Source organism: Anopheles coustani, chromosome 3, assembly GCF_943734705.1.
Source record: "Anopheles coustani chromosome 3, idAnoCousDA_361_x.2, whole genome shotgun sequence".
In the NCBI taxonomy this organism is placed as follows: domain Eukaryota; kingdom Metazoa; phylum Arthropoda; class Insecta; order Diptera; family Culicidae; genus Anopheles; species Anopheles coustani.
The window spans coordinates 79,415,014-79,437,293 of NC_071288.1; the positions used below are offsets into that span (position 1 = coordinate 79,415,014).

General features: G+C 49.3%; 1 protein-coding gene across 1 annotated transcript; it reads right to left on the reverse strand.

The window, feature by feature from the left end:
• Positions 1-461: 461 nt before the first annotated feature.
• Positions 462-19,631, reverse strand: LOC131267220 (MOXD1 homolog 2-like). The gene is made up of 6 exons (XM_058270035.1): positions 19,350-19,631; positions 5,088-5,243; positions 3,332-3,610; positions 3,032-3,217; positions 1,497-2,324; positions 462-767 (listed from the first exon to the last, which is right to left on the reverse strand). Exons 1-6 carry the CDS (start codon positions 19,629-19,631, stop codon positions 462-464), a joined length of 2,037 nt encoding a protein of 678 aa, XP_058126018.1.
• Between the last annotated feature and the right edge of the window lie 2,649 nt (positions 19,632-22,280).

A 22,280-nucleotide genomic window follows, 5' to 3' on the forward strand; every position in this document is an offset into this window, starting at 1 on the left:
GGTGAAACACACCCAACTACCCTAGCGGGGAACCAACTAATGTTTACGTAATGTACACAATTTGTCCGAAAAACAGCGACGAGTGTCGTCGGCCGATCGGTTTTTGGACGCTTTTCACGCGGAAAGTCGCGCGAAAGCCCGCCTGCCTTTAGCCTACCTATACATGCTCTCCCGACGCCGGCTCACGTTTTGCCTAACGAATAAAATAGACCCAGTCTTGTATCACACGCTTGATGCCCTCCCTACCTAACGCCCGGGCCCGGGACCGCCCTCCGCCGGTGTCGGAGTTTCGTCCCGTGGCCTGGAGAGTAGTTTAGTTTTTCTCTTTGCCCTTTCGGTTTTATCACACTAACCCCCCGAGGGTTTTCCGCGGCTGGCGGAAGCGGGGTGCTTGTCGTTGGTTTGGTGAGGGGTACGTGTTATCGGTCACACGCCCCTCCTCCGCCTGCTCCGTCTCCTCCTCACAGTAACCTAACGGTGTTGATGAAGATGACAAAGAGAATAACCCGCGACACGGTCGCCAACCCCGCGGCAAGGCTCGTCGATGCGGCCGAGCTGCGGATCGATTTGCTGCGGGCCGCACCCTCGATCACGTTGTTCCGCTCGTCCTCCAGCGGCGGCCAGTCGAGGCTGATGTCCCGCTCGGTGACGAACCGGTTGATGCTGTTGGAACCGCCGGCGGACGTGCCACCGCTAAAGCTGCACGTCGGTATCGGGCGCCAGAATTTGGTTAGCTCCGGTGCATAGGCATCAATGTTGTCCGTACCCTAGAAGATGAGAGAGGGAGAGAGGGAGAGAGAACATGGAAACAAGCAGGTTAGAAAAAAAGACGTGGCAAAGGTATTACAAAGCATCCATTTCCGACCATTCGAGCATTCTACAATCAGTCCGAGCACAACCACCGATAAACTTTCTCCCATAAACTACCCTCGCCCTGCAAATGGAGGGAAAGAGGTAGCCGGAACGAGGCTAGAAGTTGTGCAAAACTTTGGCGTCCGCCCTGCCGAGCCCGCTAGGAAGGGCTCATGCGGGGGAAAAAACCTCAATATTTGCATAAAATTGATTTATAAAGTACTCTGCGAACGAACCGAACGCCCCGGAGGTCCGGGAGTCCTTTCTTCTGATAAATAATCCGCTTTTTCACCGGTCGAAAGGGGTGGCGGCGGCAGCGGTAGCGGGCGGAAAGTTTTCCGGCTGCGGCTTTTTCCTCCCCCCACCACTCGGTGGTGAAAATGGAAAACGGATCGTGGGAGTTAGTGGTTGGATATTGAAAGAGTTGAAAATTCATTAGTTCCTTTGGGAGTTGTTGACCGGGGCAGTTGTGTCGAATGGACGGATGCCACGGCTGAGAATGAGGTCAAGTGGTGGAACCCCGAGCTTGACCAAAGGCCCTGCCCGGGATCTGGTGTTGGCTGGTGGTGGTGTGCTCGGAGATTGGAGATTAAATTTATTCATCGGGGTGAGTTTGATGAGTTTGATCGGGGGAGAACACTTACCGGGATGGGGGTATTACGGGCGCTCCAGCAGAGCGGCTTGAAGGCACCCTTCCGGATGACGTTCTGGAAGGCGTTGAAGTTTACCCGCCAGTCGTAGGTGACTAGGCGCTCCTCGAGCGTCATGCCGGCGATTTCCGGTGGCGACGAGATGCGAATCGGGTTCGTGCCGGCCGCCAGCTCGTTGATACCGACCGCGTGAAGGACTGTCGGCAGGCTCGGGATCGAGTGGCACGAGGTGAGCTCCTTCTGGCGCGGGTAGTACAGCGTCAGTACCAGGCAGGTTTCGTCGCGTGACGTGTAGCCACCGAGGGCGATCGTCTTACGTCCCGTGCTGTCGTACGTACACTCCGCGATCAACCGATCACCGGGAAGTGCCTTCACGGGTGTGTGTAACCGACGGAACTCCTGGTAGTTGGCGTCAACATTCGTGTCGTGAGCGATGGGTGTCAGCTCTTCCCGCTGGCGAACCTGCCGCAAGCTGATCTTCTTGCCCATATGGTTGGTTTGCATCATCACGGCGAAGATGTTGATTCCGGGACGGGGGAAGGCACGCTGGGTGCACTCCTCGATGCAGTGACCCTCGGAGAGCACCTGATCCTGGCCCGGCGGGATGATGTGGCGCCAGTTCGGTTGAATACCAACCGAGAGCACTCCAGCGTCGTGCTTCCGAAGCGTCGTCGTGTAGTACAACCTCAGCCCCGAGTTATCAACGCGCGGCGTCAGATCGACCGAGTTGCTCTGGAAGCCCATGTAGTGCGTTTCCATCATGTAGAAGCGTGCCTGGTACGAGTCCAGCGCATAACCAGCCTCGAGCGGGTACGTAAAGCCCTAGTGGAAGAGAATAACAACACCCAAACAACAGTTAGTAACAATGTAGGCACACCTCAACAAACACGCGTGTCTAGGCCTGGTGAAATGAATTCCAACAGGTACGGGGGGAACAAATTGATGCCACGAATCGATCGTTCCGATGGCGAGGCCCAGCATGACGCAGCCCTCGGCGAACAAAGACGAAGGCGGACGGGCGGTATTCACAATTATTATTCACGTCATGTCGAACGCTGACGACGACATCATAGTCCTTCACCCTTTCGGGGTCTGTCTCCGAAACAGCGTTCGGTTGATGTCCGAAAGGTGTGCACGTTGTAGCCTTAATAATTCTTTCCTCCCTCTCCTCGCCTTCCGTCCGCCACGGCTTCTCTGGAGCAATTATATATTTACATCTTCAACGTGCACACGCAATCTGATCGAGCGTTTCACCGTCGTATAAAAGCCGCTAAATGCGTGCCCAACAAAGGCCGCAAGATGTTCCATCCCCGAAGGGATAGGATCTTTTTGACATGTTTACGATGGTGGAGTTTAGGTAAATCAGTTTTTTTTCCTCTCCCTTCAAAGGCCACTTGGATTTGTTCGCTGTTGGAATTCATAATCGGTACCGAGATCACTCTCAACACTCCGGGCACGTTCTCCGGGCAAGATTCCGGGAAGATCTCCGTGTTTTTTTTTTTTTTGGTGAATGACCTCTTCAGACTTACCTCCGATCCGCGGGACCAGGCGGCCACTATGGAGTTGCAGGTCAGCAGTTCCTTCTCCACCTGACCGCAGGAGCGTCCGAACTCGCGCGACATGATCTCCAGTTCCGGCGTGGACCCCTGGCACTCGTACAGCACGATGTGTTTCAGGTGCGGAATGTTCGATCGCTTCTCGATGATCGGTTCGTACTGTGGAGAAGAAAAAACAATAACACATCCGATGGTGAGAAATCATCCAATTAAGAGGAGCAGGTCGTGGTCGTAAAACCATCCCTGAACCCTAAACAGGAAGCTCCCACTTACCCGAATCATGTGATGCTTGCGGACGAACTGGTCCAGCTTGAACGTCGTGCACCAGCGCAGGTTCTCGTCCGTCTGCGGTATCGGGACGTCTTTGTTGCGCAACTCGAGCGTCCGGGTTCGCGAGTCCAGCTCGATCGGCACCTGGTTGACGCGCTGCGTCAGAAAGATCGGCACGGAGTCTTTGAACGCGTCGGTCGGATCGGGCAGCGTGCCGATGCCCTGGGCACCGTTCTTCGGGTCGCGGCTGTGGTACATGTAGATGATGCGGATGGTGTCGTTCTGCAAGCGAAAGCGAAAGAGATAAACCGGGCACCTGGTTAATGTTTGAACCGAAAGTGTTATCGATCGAATGTGCTAGTGCTTCAATTTTTCATGAACCTCTGGGGGGGGATAAAATGGGGCGCCACATCTGCACCTGACAAGTTCATCAAACCGGTGAAGTAGCGCCAACATAGCACCAGCATACGGGTCGAGATGGGACAGACATTCGCTTCAATTATCGGCTTATTCAAATGTAAATTTATTTAAATCCCTTCACGGTCTGCTCTCCGTCCGTAACCCGGGTCGTAACCCTGGGACGGCGTCGGTGAGGTAACCGAATCTGCTCAATGAACCGAGTGTCAGTCCTGCAGAGTCCTGGCTCTGGATGGATGGAAGAGGTTTGTCTGAAAATGTTTTTACCATCCTGACCAATCGTCTGGGAAGGGTCTGGGAAGGGTCGGTTTTTGTGATTCGTCCATCGTCCAGCCAAGTGGATGGGTTTTCAGTGGATTTCCCGGCACAACCCGCCTCCGGGAGGCCATCCATGATACTCTCCTACCCCGCGGGAAAACGCCTCTCCTCGGGAAAACCGGGGAGAATTTCAAAATTTATCTAACTTTTCAGCAAACCACTGCAAGAAAGTAATACCCTCTCCCCGGGGCGCGGGCGCAATTGTGCATCCATCACTGCCAACCGAACCGAAACCCCCACCCCCCTCCCAACCGTTCCTCCCGCCACCTTCCCGACCCGATGCAGCTGAACATTCGCAGGAGAAACTCGGGATGAGCGCGTTTTCCCGGTGGCTGTAAGCGTTTTATAATTTGAATTTGCATTCATAACAGTGCGCAATTTTTGCTATTTGCATAAATTCATCATCGTGTCTGGAGCGCCATTCCTGTCCCTGTTCTACCCCCCTTCTACTTCCTTGACATACCATCCAAAAACAACCATTCTTAATGCGCTCGGAATCTCTGCGCGCGAACAAAAAAACAAACAAGCTGAAACGAAAGATTTCCCTTCTCAAGATGGTAAGGGAGAAAAATGATAAACTTAATGTAAGTCTCATTCTCACCATCTTGCATCATTTCGGGGAATGTCAGGATTCTTCTGAACGAGTAATAATTTATGGTGTAACCTGTGATGCCATATTTAAACACAAAGAGTTCTAAATCTCGGAAAGGAAAGGAAGAATATCTTAACTAGCTCTAGAATGGCTTTCTTCCTCCATTGAAAGCTTGTATCGAATGCTAATTATCTCGTAAGGGACAGTATGGTGCGCAACACCCATTAAAATCAATCAAAGTCCCATCGGTAAATCGTTTCACCCACCCAGCCCCCCGCCGGGATTAACTGAACCGCTTAAAGTTAATTCAAATTCCATTCCCAATTCGCATCGCGATTGTCGCCGTAATCAATGGCGCTCGCCCAACGGTGGCATTCCGTTCGGTTCAATTCAAATTCCAAACCCTTCTCCCACTGTCCAGAGGGAACTTACCGTTATCGGCACATCGTGTACCGTATCGCACGTATCGAGCTTCCGGCGGAAGCGCAGCACCGTGTGGGTTGCATTTTGGTAGCCGAGCAGCAGAATGTAGTCCTGCGATGGATCCACGTGCGGTTCGCCGTTGCTGGTCATGATGAAGTGCCGGTCCTGAGGAGGAAGAACAAAAAAGAAGGAAAAGAACGTGTTAGAATGAAGGGTTGAGGTGAATCGGTGTGGCTTAACTTTATATTCCATTTCTCGTGTGTTTACATTGGTTTTTTTTTTTTGCTTTTATTCGCATGGGTTAATTTTTTTACTTGTGGTCTCCCCGCCCGAAGGAATCAAGCCGCGCGCGTCAGGAAGGAAGCCTCTGCATAAACCTGAGTGAATAAATTAAACTCACCGAACCAGGAGGCCGGTTTGGGTGTGTATAAATTATGAAAATCAACCACCCTAAACGCAAATGGATCATGGTCAACGTCCAGCTCCGGCCACGGTGACGATAATCGGCCGCCGGTCGCCGGTTCGGTTCGGTTTACCCTGAAGATGGTAAAGCAGCTGGCAGCAACCGAACGGTGGTGCTGGTGGTGGTGTTAATTATTTCACACCTTTCGTGGTCACCTCCACCTTCGGAAAAGGGTCTCTTCCTTGCGACCCGGGTTTCCAGTCGGTGCGAATCGAGGTCCGGGCGTGAAGTGACAATTTACACTCCTTTGCCAACGGTTCTGATGGGAAGCGATTTTTTGGAAGTTTTTCTACCGTTGGCGGTCGCTTTTGAAACCTACCTCGGAGGCACTTCAAGTCGGCTAAGACGCGAAGAGCGTGGGAGGGCCTGTTTTACGGAGGCGGCTTATTTTTTTTGCACACCCCCTCCCCGAACTCTAGTCCTCGAGGGTGTGAATTATGTTGTCCAAATAAATTAACGGATCTGCACAACGCCCGAAGGTGTAAATTGATTTCAGGCTGGCTCGTGAATCGGACTAATGAGGTCTAGGAGTTGTTGTCGCCGCGATTGGCGATGATTTAATGGAGCTAAAATAAAATCTCACGTTCGCAGAATGGTGGAGAGCTTGAAAAGTTTTCCACCGGGAACGGGAATGTGAAATGTAATCATTCCTAATCGCCTGTCAGGCTGTGCGATGTACGCTAGCCGCTAATGCCGCGTTGAAAGTTTTATCCTTCGCAAGCGCAGCGAGTGGAAGAAAGATTGTCGCTACGGATCTCTTCCTCCAAACGAACGCGGCGGCCACCTGTTTTTAGAGACGGTGACAAAATGCTGGCGCAAGGCGAATGGAATTCAAACCTTATCCGAGTGTGTCGTCCTCGGTGAGTCAAGTGCGGGTCTGGGGAACCGGTGCGAGACATGGCGCGGGCGAAACATCACAAGGATTAAAAAGTAATTAACTTGGAGACGGAGCGACCCGCCGGAGTCGAGCGTTCTTTGAAATGTTGTTGCCGAGCTCGAGACCCAACCCAACGTCCTAGGCTAACGTCGGAGATTTTCAGTGGTGGACCCGTCCCGACTAGTCCCAGGGATGAGACAAACAAGCAGGCGAGCAATGGAAACCTTTGGTTTTTAGAAGAAAGAATGAAGAAAAATGAAGCAAAAGGAAAAACAAACGTTGCCCAACCGCCAGCAAAACCACAACGATATGTCGCCTTTCGGCCGTCCTCTCTCGGGGTGGATAAGTCGTCAAGATGTCGAGAGGCAGATAATAAAACATTTCTGTCGCCCTGTCTCGCCGTTGATCCCTTTTCTGTCTCTCTCACGTCGTGCTGACCCCGCAGGAGTTCGGCGATCAAACCTTCCTCAAACGCGCAGAGCGCCAATGTCCGGAAGTGTCGGCTTTTGACTTTACGGACCCAAGAAACAAGCTGAACCGGTCTCCGTAGAGAGTTCGGGAGACACACAAAACATACACATACCGTGTGACAACACAGATGGTTCTCTGCGGCGGAATGATGCAGATCGAGCGGAGCGTGGTTGAATTGGGTGACTAATTTTAAAGCGGCATATAGCGCAACATACACACTACTGGAAAAGACAAAATTAATTGGCCTGTCGGGGCCTTGGTTGGGTTGGAGTTGAGAGGATCGGGAGGACTTTTTCGTGTGGCGCAAATGTGGGCTAATTTCGTTTCCTCCAACTGGGTGAGAGTCGGTTTCGTTTAACCGACCGATCTTCTCTTCCACCAAAAATCGAGGTTAGGCGAACTCTCAACGCCGCCAAATATAAGGGTTCACAAATTCACACACAAGAAGACCCGCGGTAGGTTTTTGATTAATTAAACACACGATTATCGACCGACCAACCACAACCGAGCGGCGGATGTACGTTCGGTGGCCTGATTCGGCGTGCACGGAAAGTTGCTGTTTCACCGGAGTTAACCATTTTCCCGCACGACGGCCAATGTTCGACGCGATTGATAATTACACCTTCGAAGGTGTCCCTCACTTTTTCTCCCCTATTTTCGAGGTCCTCGACACCCCATTTTTCGGTAGAGAACCCATCATCAAGCCCTGCTGCAGTGAGTGAAAGTTCGCAATCCGGAGCGGACCCAGTAAACACCCCGCGTCACACGCATGCATGTGTGATGTGTGATGAGTTGGGGACGACGCCAAGTCAGAAAGCAAAAAAGAATTAATTCAACTTTTGATTACAGACCGCCACATTTTTAAGCTCCCCCCCTCCCAAAGTTCCCAACGACCGAGAGCGAAAACCCCCTTAATGTCTGACCCAGAAAGTAAAATTAATTCCCCCGGTGGCGAAGATCGTCTCGGAATCAATCTTTTCTTTGGCTTCCACCCCGGTTTGGGCCACCCGTTTTTTTTTTTTATGATGCCACTCGCCACTCGGCAGAGTCGGCACAAAAAAGGGAACATCATCTTCCCCTGTAGGAAAATAAAAACCTTATACGAGAAACAAACGAGAAACCGACGCATCCGAGGTTCGCTTCACCAACTTCCGGAAGTGGTCGTGGGGCCTCCCGAAATCTCCACGCCATGACCCCGAGAAGGAAACACATTTCTTTTTCCGGGTCACACCGGCGAAGTTTGTGCACTATTCCCCCGCCCCATCCGTAACTCCCTCCAAACTTCCCTCCCTGGGGAACCGTTTGGGTTTGATTTGAAAGTGACCTCCACCGACAGAGGGCGCACCACGACACAGCGAAAAACAAACGCCGGTTTTGCGGTGGGGTAGAGTATTGATTGAAATCAATTTCCGCTCCATTTCGTGCCGGCCGGGTTTTCCACGACCCGCACCACGGGTTGGTTTTCGGGGGGCCTGCTGGATGATGGACGATGGAGACTTTTGATTGAAACTATCGGTGTCAAATAACCTTCCAACGACGTCGGGGTTGCGAAAGTGTCAAGTCACTGGTTCGCTTCTGTGCGATTTGTGTCGGAGGGCGCCATGATGCAATTCTCCTCCCCCTTCGCTAGCCCAGAAATCCCCCAACCCGGCGGAAGTGTGCGCCCCAAGGCGTGGGTAAGAAATAGAAGTGCACGATGAGACGGTATACATTTGTCCGTGTGTGTGTGTGTGTGTGTGTTTGTGTGTTTGTGTGCGCCTTCCATTCGGTCGTCCAATATTTACCCTAATGACGGCGTTGGCGCGATGATGACGGAGTGAATGTTCGATCAATCATTTCAAAATTAGACGAACAGAGTTCGGAGCTTGCCGCTTCTGTGTGCGTCCGTGTCATTGCGGAGTCCGCGTATCTCACCGGTCGGGCTAATGCTAGTGTTGGGTGCCCTCTTATCTGCTTCACATTCCACCTCAAGAATGTGCCTTTCCCCCTGCGACCGTTAATTGAGCCCCTCGGACCCCGGGGCCAGTCCTTTCGGGATGGGAATTTTCGAAAAGGACTCGACGATGACATTCCAAAGGGAGATTGGAAGGAAAGACGAAGCCGAACGGGTGGAAAAAAAGGACTCCCTCTATCGTAAACGACGCGCGAGGTTAATTGAGCGTAAATCTTAAAAAATCCCAAAAACTTTACCCAAAGCCGCGCGCTCGGTTCGTTGCGATTACTTGCGGCGTCCGTCTGCGTGAGTCATCTGCTGGCATCCCATTCGGAGCGGGGAAAAAAAACGAAATAAAGAGTTGTCGCTATCAGCCGCCGATGTTCTCACGCGCTTCTTTGGTCGCTTTTCAATATCACCGGCGAAAAAGAGATCGGCGTCGGCTTCTTTGCCCCTCGGGGTTTTCTCCGACTCCCGTCTACTGTTGAAGGTATGTTTCCCTTGTACGCTTCGATCGATTTGTCTGAATGTCTATCTACTTCCCACAATGTTCCCCGTTTTCTTTCTCCTATTTGGTTCTCAGAACGACCCTACCTCTGGCCAACGTCCGGTAGGTTAAAGTATTTGAGTTTAATGTTTTGTGGGCTTACTGAAATTCAGATTATTTCACTCTTTGTCGAGCTCCGGTCGGAGATGTTGGACGGCTAAAATCAAACATAAGAACAGAAAAACGATCGCGATCGTACACAAAACAAAACAAGACAAAAAAAACTAAATGCAAGATCAAGTTCCAAGACCACGTAAGCGTTTCCCCCGACTTGCTTAGCATAGCGGTGCACTGCAGCATCGAGAAATGTGTACTTGCGACCTTAAAGCATTCCAAGCTACGCGTAGAGACCGGTGCACGGGAGTGGCCACCCTTCGCTGCAGGGTGCACCGACAACGACGAAGACGGCGATGTCGACGGCCAAGAGTAATGTTAATTAAAAGCAATTATTCTTTCCCTCGTCAAACCGGGACTCCGCAACCGGAGGTTTACTCTGCTCTTATTCTCCGTTGGACCCGTACCGTGGTCACTGCCATCGAAAGCCCACCACGGGTCCCTCTCGGGAAGGGGCGAGATTTAACCGTGTGTAAGCGCAGACCCCGAGGAACATCGTTCTCCATGTGTGTACCTTCACCTTTTGCGCACTTCTTTTCCCTCTCGCAGCAGCAATAAAAACGCGTTTTTAATGGCAATCTATTCGAGCGGGAAAAACTAATGGAAAGTGGGCGACCAACCCGCGTACCCAACCCTGCCAGCCATTGTCCATTGTCGAAAAAGACCGGTAGTTACGGAGGAAAGGTGGGCAGCACGAGAAACGGAACGAAATTGAATTAAAGTAAGTAAACAATTTGTAGCAAAAGTTTTACCGGAGACCTTCCTCCCATGCCGGGCGAGGTTGAAATTGGCCTGAGTAAGTGTGCGTCAAGTGTGTAGTTGGCTTGTTAGCAATTTTCCACCGGCGCCAGCTCGGGCCCTCCCGACGGTTGCAATCGCAGTCGCGATGGAGAATGTGCACTAATTAATAAAAATTACAAAACTACCTCCTGTACGAGAGTCGGTACCGGGTACCGGAAGAATCTGGGCTAATCTTGCACTCTCACACACAGGCACACGAACACACGTAGGAGAACCAATTACTTCGAGCAAGATCCAGGAGGAAAAGAAGCATGGATCCATGCGGCCGACTTAGGAAATCTTCGGCTGGTGCTGTTGAAGATACCCGTATAGCGTCGTCAACGTATCATTGACGGCGTCATCATCATTATAGAATGGATATTATCCTCCAGCAATTGCTGGTGGGACCGCCGCGTAAAGACCGCCACCATCTGGCGAGCAGCAGGCTCGAGGGCTCTCAGCTCCCCGAAAAGATGGGAAGAAAAAACAAAAAACTCAAACAGGCACACACACTAATACAGACAAAGACAGGATGTTGCTACTGGCACCAGACATCGGGGTCGATTTCCTTTTGGCTCGGCGATGCCTTTCGGAGAGCCCCAGCGTGAGTAGCATATAAGACGAAAGGTTATGATTATTATGACTACACATAACGCCAAGCAAATGAGGAATCATAATGCAGAAATCGAGCGCGTCTTCCTTTCCGACGCCTTTTATTTTCCTCCCATACTCCAGTTCGCTGTTGTTCTCGCACTTCGTTCAAATAAGCTTACCGTCGGTACCACCAAACGGTAAACGCTATCGGTGGTTATTTTTCTTACTTGAACTACCATCACTCCCCCCGCCACCGATCGGGTTTTGTTATGATTCCGGGACGGAAAAGTTTTGCGTCGTCGTCGTCGTCGTCGCCATCGGAGGACAAGATCTTGCAGGGACCATTTCCCCTTTTGCAGCATGTGGAGCAGACAAATATGATGCCAAATTATTATTACTGTCCCCGGTTTGTTTGTGTGCGACCAGCATCGGCGCACAACCATCGGAATGGGATGGATGGATGGATTGGGGCAGAACATTCCGATCGGGACGCAGTGATTACATTCATCGAGCGAGGAAAATATGTTTTTGCACGAATAAAAGAGTTCCTCCCGAGCTGTTGTCCAGCGTTATGTGTGTTTTTGTGAAAGCAGATGAAAACAAAAAACAAGATGGAGCATCCGAACCCTCATGGAAGAACTTTTTCGATGAGGTACTATATTGTCCGACCGGGGACATATTGTAATTCATTAGGTCGATCCAAAAACACCATCGCTCAGCGGAGATCTATTCTCGGAACCAATCTGCCCCGGCCAGAATTACACCGTCAGCAGTTCGGGACCGTTTAACCTCCATCACAGATTCTTTGGGGGATTTCATTCCGTCCGATGGATATATCCAGAAGCCCTCATTTGGAACGGGGTGCATCGTCGTAAACAGCGATGCAATGCCACATTTCAAAAGCATCAAAGAAGATTCTGAACCACTCAGACAGACGGAAAAAAATACCTAAGGGTAATAGAAGGGGCACCATAAAACCAGCACATTGCAACCTGCTACTGGAAGTTTCGGTGAATGGTCTTGGAAGCTATAAGACAGTCTTCTTTGCTCCACCGAAGGGGTCTTTTGTGTCTGTGGCTCTAACTAGTTACAACTTTGAGGGATCACTTTCAACGGCTTTGGGCAGTGTCTTCTGGATCTGTTCAACTTTCGACCCGGTGTTGGAATCGAAAACTTGTTGCCCAACTAATTTCGATTCAGAATGGCTTCAAAAATTGAATTCCAACACTTTTTTCCCCGTCATTTCTCACGGCGCGCCTCTCGTCGGTGGACGTCAAGAAACACATCGAGCTGGCAGGTTTATAATAGCGCAAGCCTGGGTCGTTGGCTTTGTGCCCTTTTCGATCCGTGATGAGTGTCGAGTGTTGCGTGGTAAAAAGGGACGAACTCAATCTAAATGCTAATGCCTGCCCTCCGTAACGGATACTTCCGGTTGCGGGCGGTAAGCTGCCCTATCGCGCAGGATATTCCCCGGATCATTACCGGCCATGTCATCCAAACCCTTGGGGGGGATCGCTGGTCAACTTTTCCAACGCTCCCCTTGAGGTCCAGGCAACTTCCAAAGTGCCTGAGAGCTATCCATCCTTTCTAGGTGCAACTTTTCTGGGTCATTACAGTTACTTTCATTTAGGCCCCGTTGGAGGTTGACGTTTCCCATTACGCACTTTTACTTACTGACGGTGTCAATGATGATGATGATGGGTAATTTCAAATGGTTGCGGGCCACAAAAGTGATCTTTTTTTTTGGCAAATGGAACACTTTAAACAAAACAGCCGCCGATTGAGTCGTAGCTTAGCGGTTGGGCTATATTTCATTTCTTGGGATTTCTCAAGACAAGATTTACAATTTTATGATCGCGGTCTTTTCGGAGCAATAAGTTTCCCTTTGCCCGGTAGCCTTTTGCTATGAGCTCGGGGCTATTACGACTGGCCATCGCCAGTAAAACCCGGCAACTTCCACAAGAGTGCGTGCCGATCTGGATTAATGGCAGAGCGAGGCCAAAGTACAAGCAAAACTCCCATAGCCCTCCGAAGGTCTCAAAAGCAAATTTAGCCAACATTTTTTCAACCTTTTACAACCACACGGCCGGTGATAAATCATTCAAATTAGTGGCCCGGGTCATAATTTGCATCGGCCCGGGGCTTTCGTGAACCGTACCCTGCAGCACCGGACGGGGAAGGTGGGACCCCGGGGGCGGAAGATACTCCAAATGAAAGGTAATAAAAGATACCACCGGTCCACCAAACAAAACCGTCCGATTTTCGACTCGCTGATCCTCGCGGCTTTGGAAACTTCTTGCCCCGTTTTGGCGAAAAGGAAATTGGAATTTCCGAAGAACTCAACCAAAAGAAATGTGCGAGGGAAAAAATATTTATAACAGTCCAAAGTCGTTCCTCCTACCAATTAATGTTAGAGCGTCCCCTTTTCTGCCTTTTTCTCATGCGCTGTATGCGTTTCCCTGTCGACTTATCATCTTTCCGCACCGTTTCTCCCTTTTCCCCCGTGCCCGTCACTTGGTAGAAGCATTAGAAGGTTGAAAAAAAGCTTTTCGCCAAACTTTTTGGGAGGCCTACGAATACCACAACGGAGCGTTTGGGTTTGGGATCTACGTTTCCTGCTTCACGTCCCTGTTTCCCTTCCCAAATTCCCCTTCGCCGTGCACCGGAAGTGGTGGGAAGGTAAGCAAATCATAAATCTCTATCATTGTGAAATGAGTATTCTTTCGAAAATGTTTGCAAACCACATCGCAGACCGCCTCCGTCCCGGTGCCGTCCCCTATCGAAAGTTTCCGTTTTTCGCCAACTTTCGTGACGTTTATGTGCGTTTATGCTTTGGAATTTTAAAACGTCTGTCGGGGGCGTTTCGGCGTGTTCGTGCCCTCGAGGATGGAAACCAGAAACCGGTCCCAGTTTCGGGCTGCAACAGGCAGTCACCGTCCGGGGTTTAAAGCTGAACGATTTTCCTTGGTCCTCTTATTCCGTATGTCTGGGTCGACGACGACGCGCTGGACTGCAGACACCATTCGCCATTAGGGAAAAATGGCAAACCCACGTTTCCGAGTTTATTCTTTTCTCCGGGGAAAAATTACCCGGTGAAGACCGGCGTCCACTACCGGATGGAGTGTGGATAAGCTGAAAAGGCGAATTCCGTTCCGACGACGACGACGTTCTTGGGAACTTGCCCACATGAAGTCCGATGCCAAGGACTGCAGAATGAAATTGTCCAATATCTGGCGTCAATCACCTTGCTCTCGTCAATTTCCTCTGTTGAACGTCTCATGGATGATGGTGATCATCGTACGAGCACAATGGCATTCCTTCCGTCTGATGGCTTGAGGTGGTCCTCCCGGTCTAGATCCGGTTCACTGCGAACATGACGTCCCGTCCCGTAAAGTGGCATCATTCTCACAGACCGTCCGCTTAGGTGCGTGTCGTGGCGAACGCCCGGAAGTCCATCACAAAACCAGGTTCCGGGTGCGGATCCTCGGGCGCAATAGGGACACCTCTCGGGGAAACGATGCCATTCACAGTCATAGCCGGTTATTGTTCGGTGTGGGGAGGTTTTTCCGAAATTTGCATATTACATTTATCAGTCGGGACCAATCCCTCCCCCATCGGGAGGATTGGAGGAGTGGAACCCACAGCGCAGGGTTCACTGGCTTGATTTAGACTTCATCCCCAAAACACACCAACGAGACCAACCTGCTTCCAAACTCCCAGAACTCCCCTTCCCGTCCAGGACCAGGACTTTCCACCAGGGAGGATGTAGTTTTATTTTGCACTTCTGGCCAAAACTCGAATCGTTCAACCTGGACAACGATTGTGCCTCGGGCACTATCCGTCTCAGTCAGCCGGGCGAAAAGATAAAATGGCTCCGGAAAAACGTCCAGACCGACGCTTTGTGGTTTCGGCGCGTCCTTTCGTGCTTGCGGAAATCCAGCCCAGGGACTTCTCACACAACCGGAGGATTTTGTGTTAAAGATTTGTTTATCCGGCGTCGCCGCACGATCGCTGTCCTCGGTTGGCATGATATTAAATTGTTTTAAAACGTGTAAAGCAGGTGTAGTCGTTCCGGGGGGTGGGGGAAAGCCGGCGATGGACTCAGCTGCCGTAGAGCTATTCTTGCAAAAATATTCATCCACAAGAACAGGGACAGAAGCTCCCTTTTCCAGCCCATCTCAAAGTAATGCGATTGTTATTACACACTTCTGACGTTCTTTCATGTGACGACAAAGCAAACAAATGCAGTCCCGGGAAGAGGTATTTTTGATGCGAAAATGTCTCGCCCCCGGAACTATCTGCAAAGGGCTGGAAATTGATAAGACGCAAAAAGCCAGGCGAGCAGCAGCAAGTGGCAGACGGTCGCATTTTAATCTGGAAATTTCCTTCCACCCACTTCAGGCGCCCTCTTTAAACATGTTCCCGGCGAGGAGTGGGAAACATGAGACGAAAATCTGCTCCCACCGTTCGTTTGCATCTACTTTGCACTTGATGCACAACTGCATCCCGGGTTCCGGTGCACTTTTCCTTGGGATATAAATGGTACCTCATTCTTCTCCTCTCCTTCTCCACTTATCCAAAAGGGCCACCGTCCATGGTAAAAACTTGAAGGATTACCGTCATCGTGGCCACCGGGCACCAGATGGGATACTACGGACGGGATCTTTCCTAGACACACACACACATATCTAACCAAGCAGGAACTCCGGATGGAAGGATGCTTTAGCTTGGCGTTTGGAGTCTTGCATCCCAATCCCTCCGAGAAGAACAACTCCGGACAGTCCGGCGGAGATTGGAGCGTATTAATCAAAGCGTCCTTGGAGTTGAATGTAAATTGGAGAAATTCGTCAACCCGTGCGAAGTGAACGTGAGCTCAACGTTTTGGGGGGTGATCTTGCCAAATAAAAAAAAAAAAACAACGATGAAGTCCATTCGAAACCGACCGCGCAGCAAACGGCACACGCTGCCGTCCCGGGGAGGGCTCAAATCAAAACAAATTGATTTTAATCAACTCAACTGATGCTCCCTTCATCTTCAATTACACCGTCATAATTTACGCACGGTCCCAGAAAGTGCGGCGAAAAAGCAAGAAAGCGAGTTCTACATCCAGCTGCGTCTTGAGACACCGTTTACTGGTTGAGACCTTCAACCCGCCCCGAATGTGATGCAATAAACGGAGCGCAAACCATTTTCAAACCACCAAAACGAACCGTCTTGACCATCGTCTTAATATGATATCATTTTTATGTCCCACCGGGACAGCTCTGGCCCGCGTGTCTACGCCCAGAACATGCCAAACCCCCCGAGAGAGACACAGTTCCAAAAACTAGTTCCATCTTTCCCCACTCCCCCCCGCTCTCGGGAGGGTTTTTGTTTTTTTGTTTTCCACGCTGCCCCGGTTTTTGTTTCCGTAAAACGAGTTCGATTTCGAAACCTTTTCTCTTTGTTCCGCGTCGCCCGGCGGGGGTCCACGCGTCTGGAAAAAGGGATGGACCCCCCCCCCCCCCCCCCCCCCCCCCCGTCCCGAATGGTGGTGGTGTCCGAATGGAAACGATTGCCACCAATCAAGTGAGTTTATCTATCTGTATGTCGTTTTCGTTTTTTTTTAATTCGGGGTTCCTCCGATATGCCGCGGTGAAGATTGCATTCCTTCAAATTGATTCAAATCACCATCCAGCCTTGAGGTTTTCTGGCCTCGAGAGGAGAATGAAACGGGGCTCGAAAACTGTATCAATTGTTAACCATCTCTGACGTCAAAATTTACCACCACCACGAGAGAGAAGATACGTCGTAGATTGGTAGATAAGGAAAGTGGGAAACATGGGATGGCAAGATGGTAAGAACTCGTTCAATTCCACCTTTAAATCATCACACTAACGAGCTACACTTAGGCGCACCAATGAAAATGATGATTCTGTGTGTCCATGTGTGTGTGTGTGTGTGTGTGTGCATATGTGTCCGTGTGTCCGGACCTCACACTAACGAACCAAAAAACAACAAACCCAAGCTGCGACTGAAAGGCCTGCCCACCACAGGTGATGGACGTAATTTATGCAACAGTTTTTCGGCAACTTTTCGGCAAAACGGCGCGACCCTCCGCCAGCGTTGGAAAAGCGCTTCCCAAACGCAGAAGAATGGGGAGGAGGTTTGGTATGCTGTGTTGGCTTTTCCACGCCCCGAAAATATTGCCCGGGGTTCGCGTTGTATTTATTTTCCATTCGTTTTTTTTTCTTCCTTCCCCTCGCCATTTGTTGCTGCGAAGTGTTGTTGTGCTCACCACAACTCGTGTTGCGTTCACGAAAGGAAGCCATTTTGGGGAGACGAATGTGCGGATGTTTCGAGGAAAAAGAATAAAAAAGCAAAAAAAACGAAACAAAACATTGCACCAAACGACCGCAGACGAGAAAGCGAGTAAACTCCAAATGTACGGCTTGATAAGTAACACATTTGCATAACGGAGTGGTCTCTTCCCGTGGGCCGGACTTCTCAGACGCTTTTCGGCCCGGTCCGACACTAGTTTTGAGGATGCGTAACGCCTCGTTTTCCCCCTCGTTAATCGGCTTTTCCACGGTGGTATTATCGTTGCCGTCTTCCACCATTTTTTCCTTTCGTTTTCGGTTGCCGGGTGGATGAATTTTCTTCCAACACTTGACGACTTCGAGATCCACCCGGCTCGATATGGGTAGGAAATTCGTTTGTTTGTTGAGTTTACTTTACCAACAAAAAAGGAAAACCCATTGGAACAAAATGAGTGATTTAAACTGCTGTCATCAACAACGTTCTTCATTAAGCATCAAACAGAACGGAACCTTCTTCTGTCGCGACGTGTCATAAGAACCTCGGTCGGATTTAATCACGAGTGAAACTTTTTTCTTCCTTCCAGTGTTGAGGGAAAAATGAAGACGAAAAAAAAAAATGGTTGCACTCGAGCGAACTGTTGACGCGCTAATTCTTGTCGCGCTGCGTTCTTTGCTTGACTGAAAAAACACACACAGCCATCGCTCTGTTCGGAGTCCAACCGAGTTGTTGGAGCAACCGCCCACTAATTATGACGAGTCCGAGACAGAGAAAATGCCATCGACCCCTCGGCACGGCGGGCCGCGATGCTTATCGCGAGGAGATGAAGCTGCGAGCCAAACGAAAATAAAGTGGCACGCACAGTTTGTTTGATTTTCTTGCCCTTTTTCCACCCTTCCCCACCGACCGATGAGGGTGTGTGTAGGATATAGCAAGTCCGCATTCGCTTATCAGTGACCCCAGATCGGGTCGGGGAAGCAAATGAAATCACAAGCAAAAGGAGGACAACTGTTAAGACAACACCAAAGAAAAAAAAGGCAACCCGAACTAGGAAAGAAGAAAGCATCCTCGGAGGCGCATATCTCGAAAGAAAAGCGGGGAAATTTATCGTCACTCATTAATAACATTAATTAAATTATAAACAGTCGCTCGTCGGAGTCGTAGACGAAACTGAACACCAGAACAAACACACACACACACAAACTCGCGGGCCCAACCAACGCCGGAGAGCATAATAGAATCGTAAGTTTTTATGAATGTATTCATTATGCTGGCCGAAGAGAGAGAGAGGGAGAAAGACCCACCACAACACAACATGGCACAAAAACGATGGCAGATTTCGGTCCCCAGAGTGGAAAACGGATAAAGATTTGACCCGAAACTTTGCTTATTAAGTTCGCTGGTTCATCTTCCGATCGTGAAACACAGATAACCGACCGGGGATGAGTGCGGAGATAGTGTTGGAGTGAAAGAGAGACAAAAGTAGCCCCAAAATGGTTTCATCATTTGCAAATTGTGTACGTTTGCCAAGCATAGATTATACTCGAGGCATATCCTTTGGGGCTTTTTTCGTCATTTTTCCTCTTTCGTTGTAGCTCACAAAAAATTCAAGACCCGTTGATTTCGAGCCACTTTGGGGTTAATCCTTTTCCTTATACCTTTTTGCACTTCCCGGTACCTCATTTGTGTGATTTATGTTGCTCTAACCGTTGCCCTGTGTTTTTTCTTCTTTTATTGGTACTCCTCGCCTTGCAGGATCGCGCCAAGAGAATCGCATAACCTCGGCTGTTCTTTGCGCGGCAAGTTGCGTCCTCCACGCATTTCGATGCCGCACAAATGATTTCAACGAATCGATCGTTAATGCGACGAAATAAAGTGAAGGAAAAAAGCGGGGGAAACCCGCTGTGAGCGAGATCAACTAATAATCGAACGACACGATCGCAAACACATCCGGTGGAAGAACAATGCGGTTCGGCGTTCGACTCCCAAAACGCGGAGGAGCATAAGAGGCGGTTAAACAAAAGGCCCCACCTCCGTCGCACACACATACGCAGGGGTTGATCATAGGTTTGGGTCTTGCGAGTTCTTCCGCGAGGTCGATGTCACACCGATGGAAGACGCGCGTGGGCGGGTTGTGATCGTGTTTTCAATAAAGTAAATCATCACCAGCGGGAAGGGGTGCAGGAGAGACTTACCTGGAAGTGGACCTGGCCGGCGTCGACCCACCCGATGACGATATCGGCGCCGTAGATGGTGCCGTCGGTGGAGAACCCGAGCCCGACGTAGCCGAGCGTGCGGGCTTGAACCTCGAACGTGATGTCCTGGCCGGCGATGCTCCACAGTAGCCGGTAGTTCTCGTCCAGATCGACCGCGTGGTCCCAGTGGGCGGCGGCGGCGACCGTCGACAGGAAGCCGACGACCGTCAGCACCAGCCGCGCCACCCTCGCGCCACCCGTCGACACTTTGGTTGAGCACATTTTGTTATTCTTTGTATTGGCTATTTTCGCTAATTCGCTATTTGTTTCGTGTTATCTTGATGGCGCTCTTTTCGCGCTCGTTGTTTTGCCTTTCTCCACACTTCTTCTTCGATTTTCAGATAATTTCTTCCCGCTTCAACCTTCACTCAAGCAACGATTTCCACACATCCAACGAAGGGTTTTCGCACATTCTGCACTCGAAACGATATTCCACTGTCAACACTTTTCGAAATTCTGCAACGAAAGTAAAAGAAAGAAACGAAAGACGTTAGGGTTGTATAATTGATACATAAAATATGGGCAAGAAATACGACGCGGAAAATTATGCCATTGCGCTTTACTTTTCATTAATACCCAAACCGAACTGAACGACGACGACGTGCAAGTACATATCGTAAAATTTAACCCATCCTCCACACTTGATGGAATTTCCGACGCCTTTCTAATGGATGCAAGGAAAAGATGGGGGAGAGAAAACGCACATTTTCCCAATGAAAGGGTGCCCGTTGCGATGGGTGGGGGGGTAACTGAAACGGGCCAATATAACGGTCATAAATTATTTATTTATTTATTTATTTATTTATTTATTTATTTATTTATTTATTTATTTATTTATTTATTTATTTATTTTATTCTTATAAAGTGTGTGGCCAACATCACGGCCTGGACACTGAGCTTAATACTAAGGACTAACTCTAGCATAAAGAAGCAGCAATTCATTTTTAAAGCGTAACATAGAGGAGTTAAAGTCAAAGTACTCATAGTAATTATTAAAGTTTCGCATCATCACTAACAGAGGTTCGTTATGGCTGTATAATCGCCTACGTAGTTGAGGTGCTAAAAATTGTCTATTTCTTATAATTCTAGCAGGAGCATATATGTTAATTCTAGCCAGCAAATCAGGGGCGTCAATCTCTCCTGTCAAAAGTTTACCAATGAATACGCATTGCGCAACTTTACGCCTGTGGTCAAGGGATTGTAAACCTAATAACAAGCAACGTGTACGATAGTCAAGTCGAAACGATACAGATCGAGAGAAAAGTCGTAACGCGACACAAGTAAGCCGACGCTGAACTGCCTCTATTCTATGTGTCCAATAATCGGTAGACGGAGACCAAATGACGCTATTGAACTCTAAAATTGAGCGGACCAGACTGACATATAACGCTTTTACACATGTAGGATCTGTGAATTCCTGACACTGCTTGCAAACAAATCCTAGCAACCTCGTAGCTTTATCTATTATTTTCTTGTAGTGCACATTGAACGTTAACTTACTGTCTAGGTAAACTCCGAGATCGCGGACCTCGGTTACGCGAGCAATATCGGTACCCATGATTTTGTAATTATGAACGACAGGTTTGTCTATTCTATGATAAGTTAACACACAACACTTTTCAGTTGAAATACTTAGGTCGTTTAGATGGCACCAATCACTAAAGTTATCACAGAATGTTTGCAAAGTATCGCAGTCCATTTCAGTCTCAATTGGCAGATAGATCCTTAGGTCATCCGCATACATTAAGCAAGCCTTTTCGGGAATCACAGTAGTCACGTCATTAAAAAATATTGAAAACAGCAGAGGACCAAGATTGCTCCCTTGTGGTACGCCAGAAGTACCTTCAAACACATTGGAGAACACATCACCTATCTGCACGGAGTAGCGACGATCGTGGAGATAAGAGCTGAACCACTCAACCAGCGATGGTGACACACCCAGCCTCTGCAGTTTAGCCAGCAGTAATGAATGATTCACACGGTCAAAGGCCGCTTTTAGGTCCGTGTATACAGCATCCAGTTGGAGTCCGCACGCGAAAGTTTCATGGCACACGGTGACAAATTCAAGTAGATTTGTTGTTACAGATCTTCGCGGATAGAAACCATGTTGGCGCCTGCTGATGACATCCCGGCAGCAATTCAGAAGATCACGATGGACAATCACCTCGAATACTTTTGAGCAGGCGCACAGAGAAGTTATGCCTCTGTAATTCTCAGCATGCTTTTTGTCGCCTTTCTTATGAATAGGAAACATCCAAGAAAATTTCCACGCAAAAGGGAACGTACCCTGTTCAAGCGACATGGAAAATATCTTGGACAGAGGCATTGCGAGAGAGGCACTGCATTTTTTTAATATCGCTGACGGTACACCATCAGGTCCTGGCCTCAATGATTGCTTTATCGTATTAATCGCTTTTTTTACCGATTCCACCGACACATCAATATCAGATGGAGTAAAGTTGACTAATTCACGCGGAACATTTGCAACTGCGGCATTCAAACGAGGCATGTCGTAACTAACTCCACTTGAGAACTGATTTCTAAAACGGTCTGCAAAGAGATTACAGGACTCTTGGTCATTAGCGGAAACTGAGCCATTGTACGTTATGAGCTGAGGTATTCGGGTATTAACGCGCCTCGAGTTTACATAGCTCCAGAATTGGCGTGGGTTACTTCTCAGGTTCTCCTGAATCCTTCTAACATACTGATCATGCAATATTTTGTTCAGTCGTCGATACAGGTTATGTGCCATAATGTGTCTCATTTTTGCATAGTGGGTCATTTTTTTTCTATAGCTACGATAGCAAGATTATGCTGCCATATTTTTACGCATCATCCGATTCCGTAGACGGTGTTGATGATGATGGCATA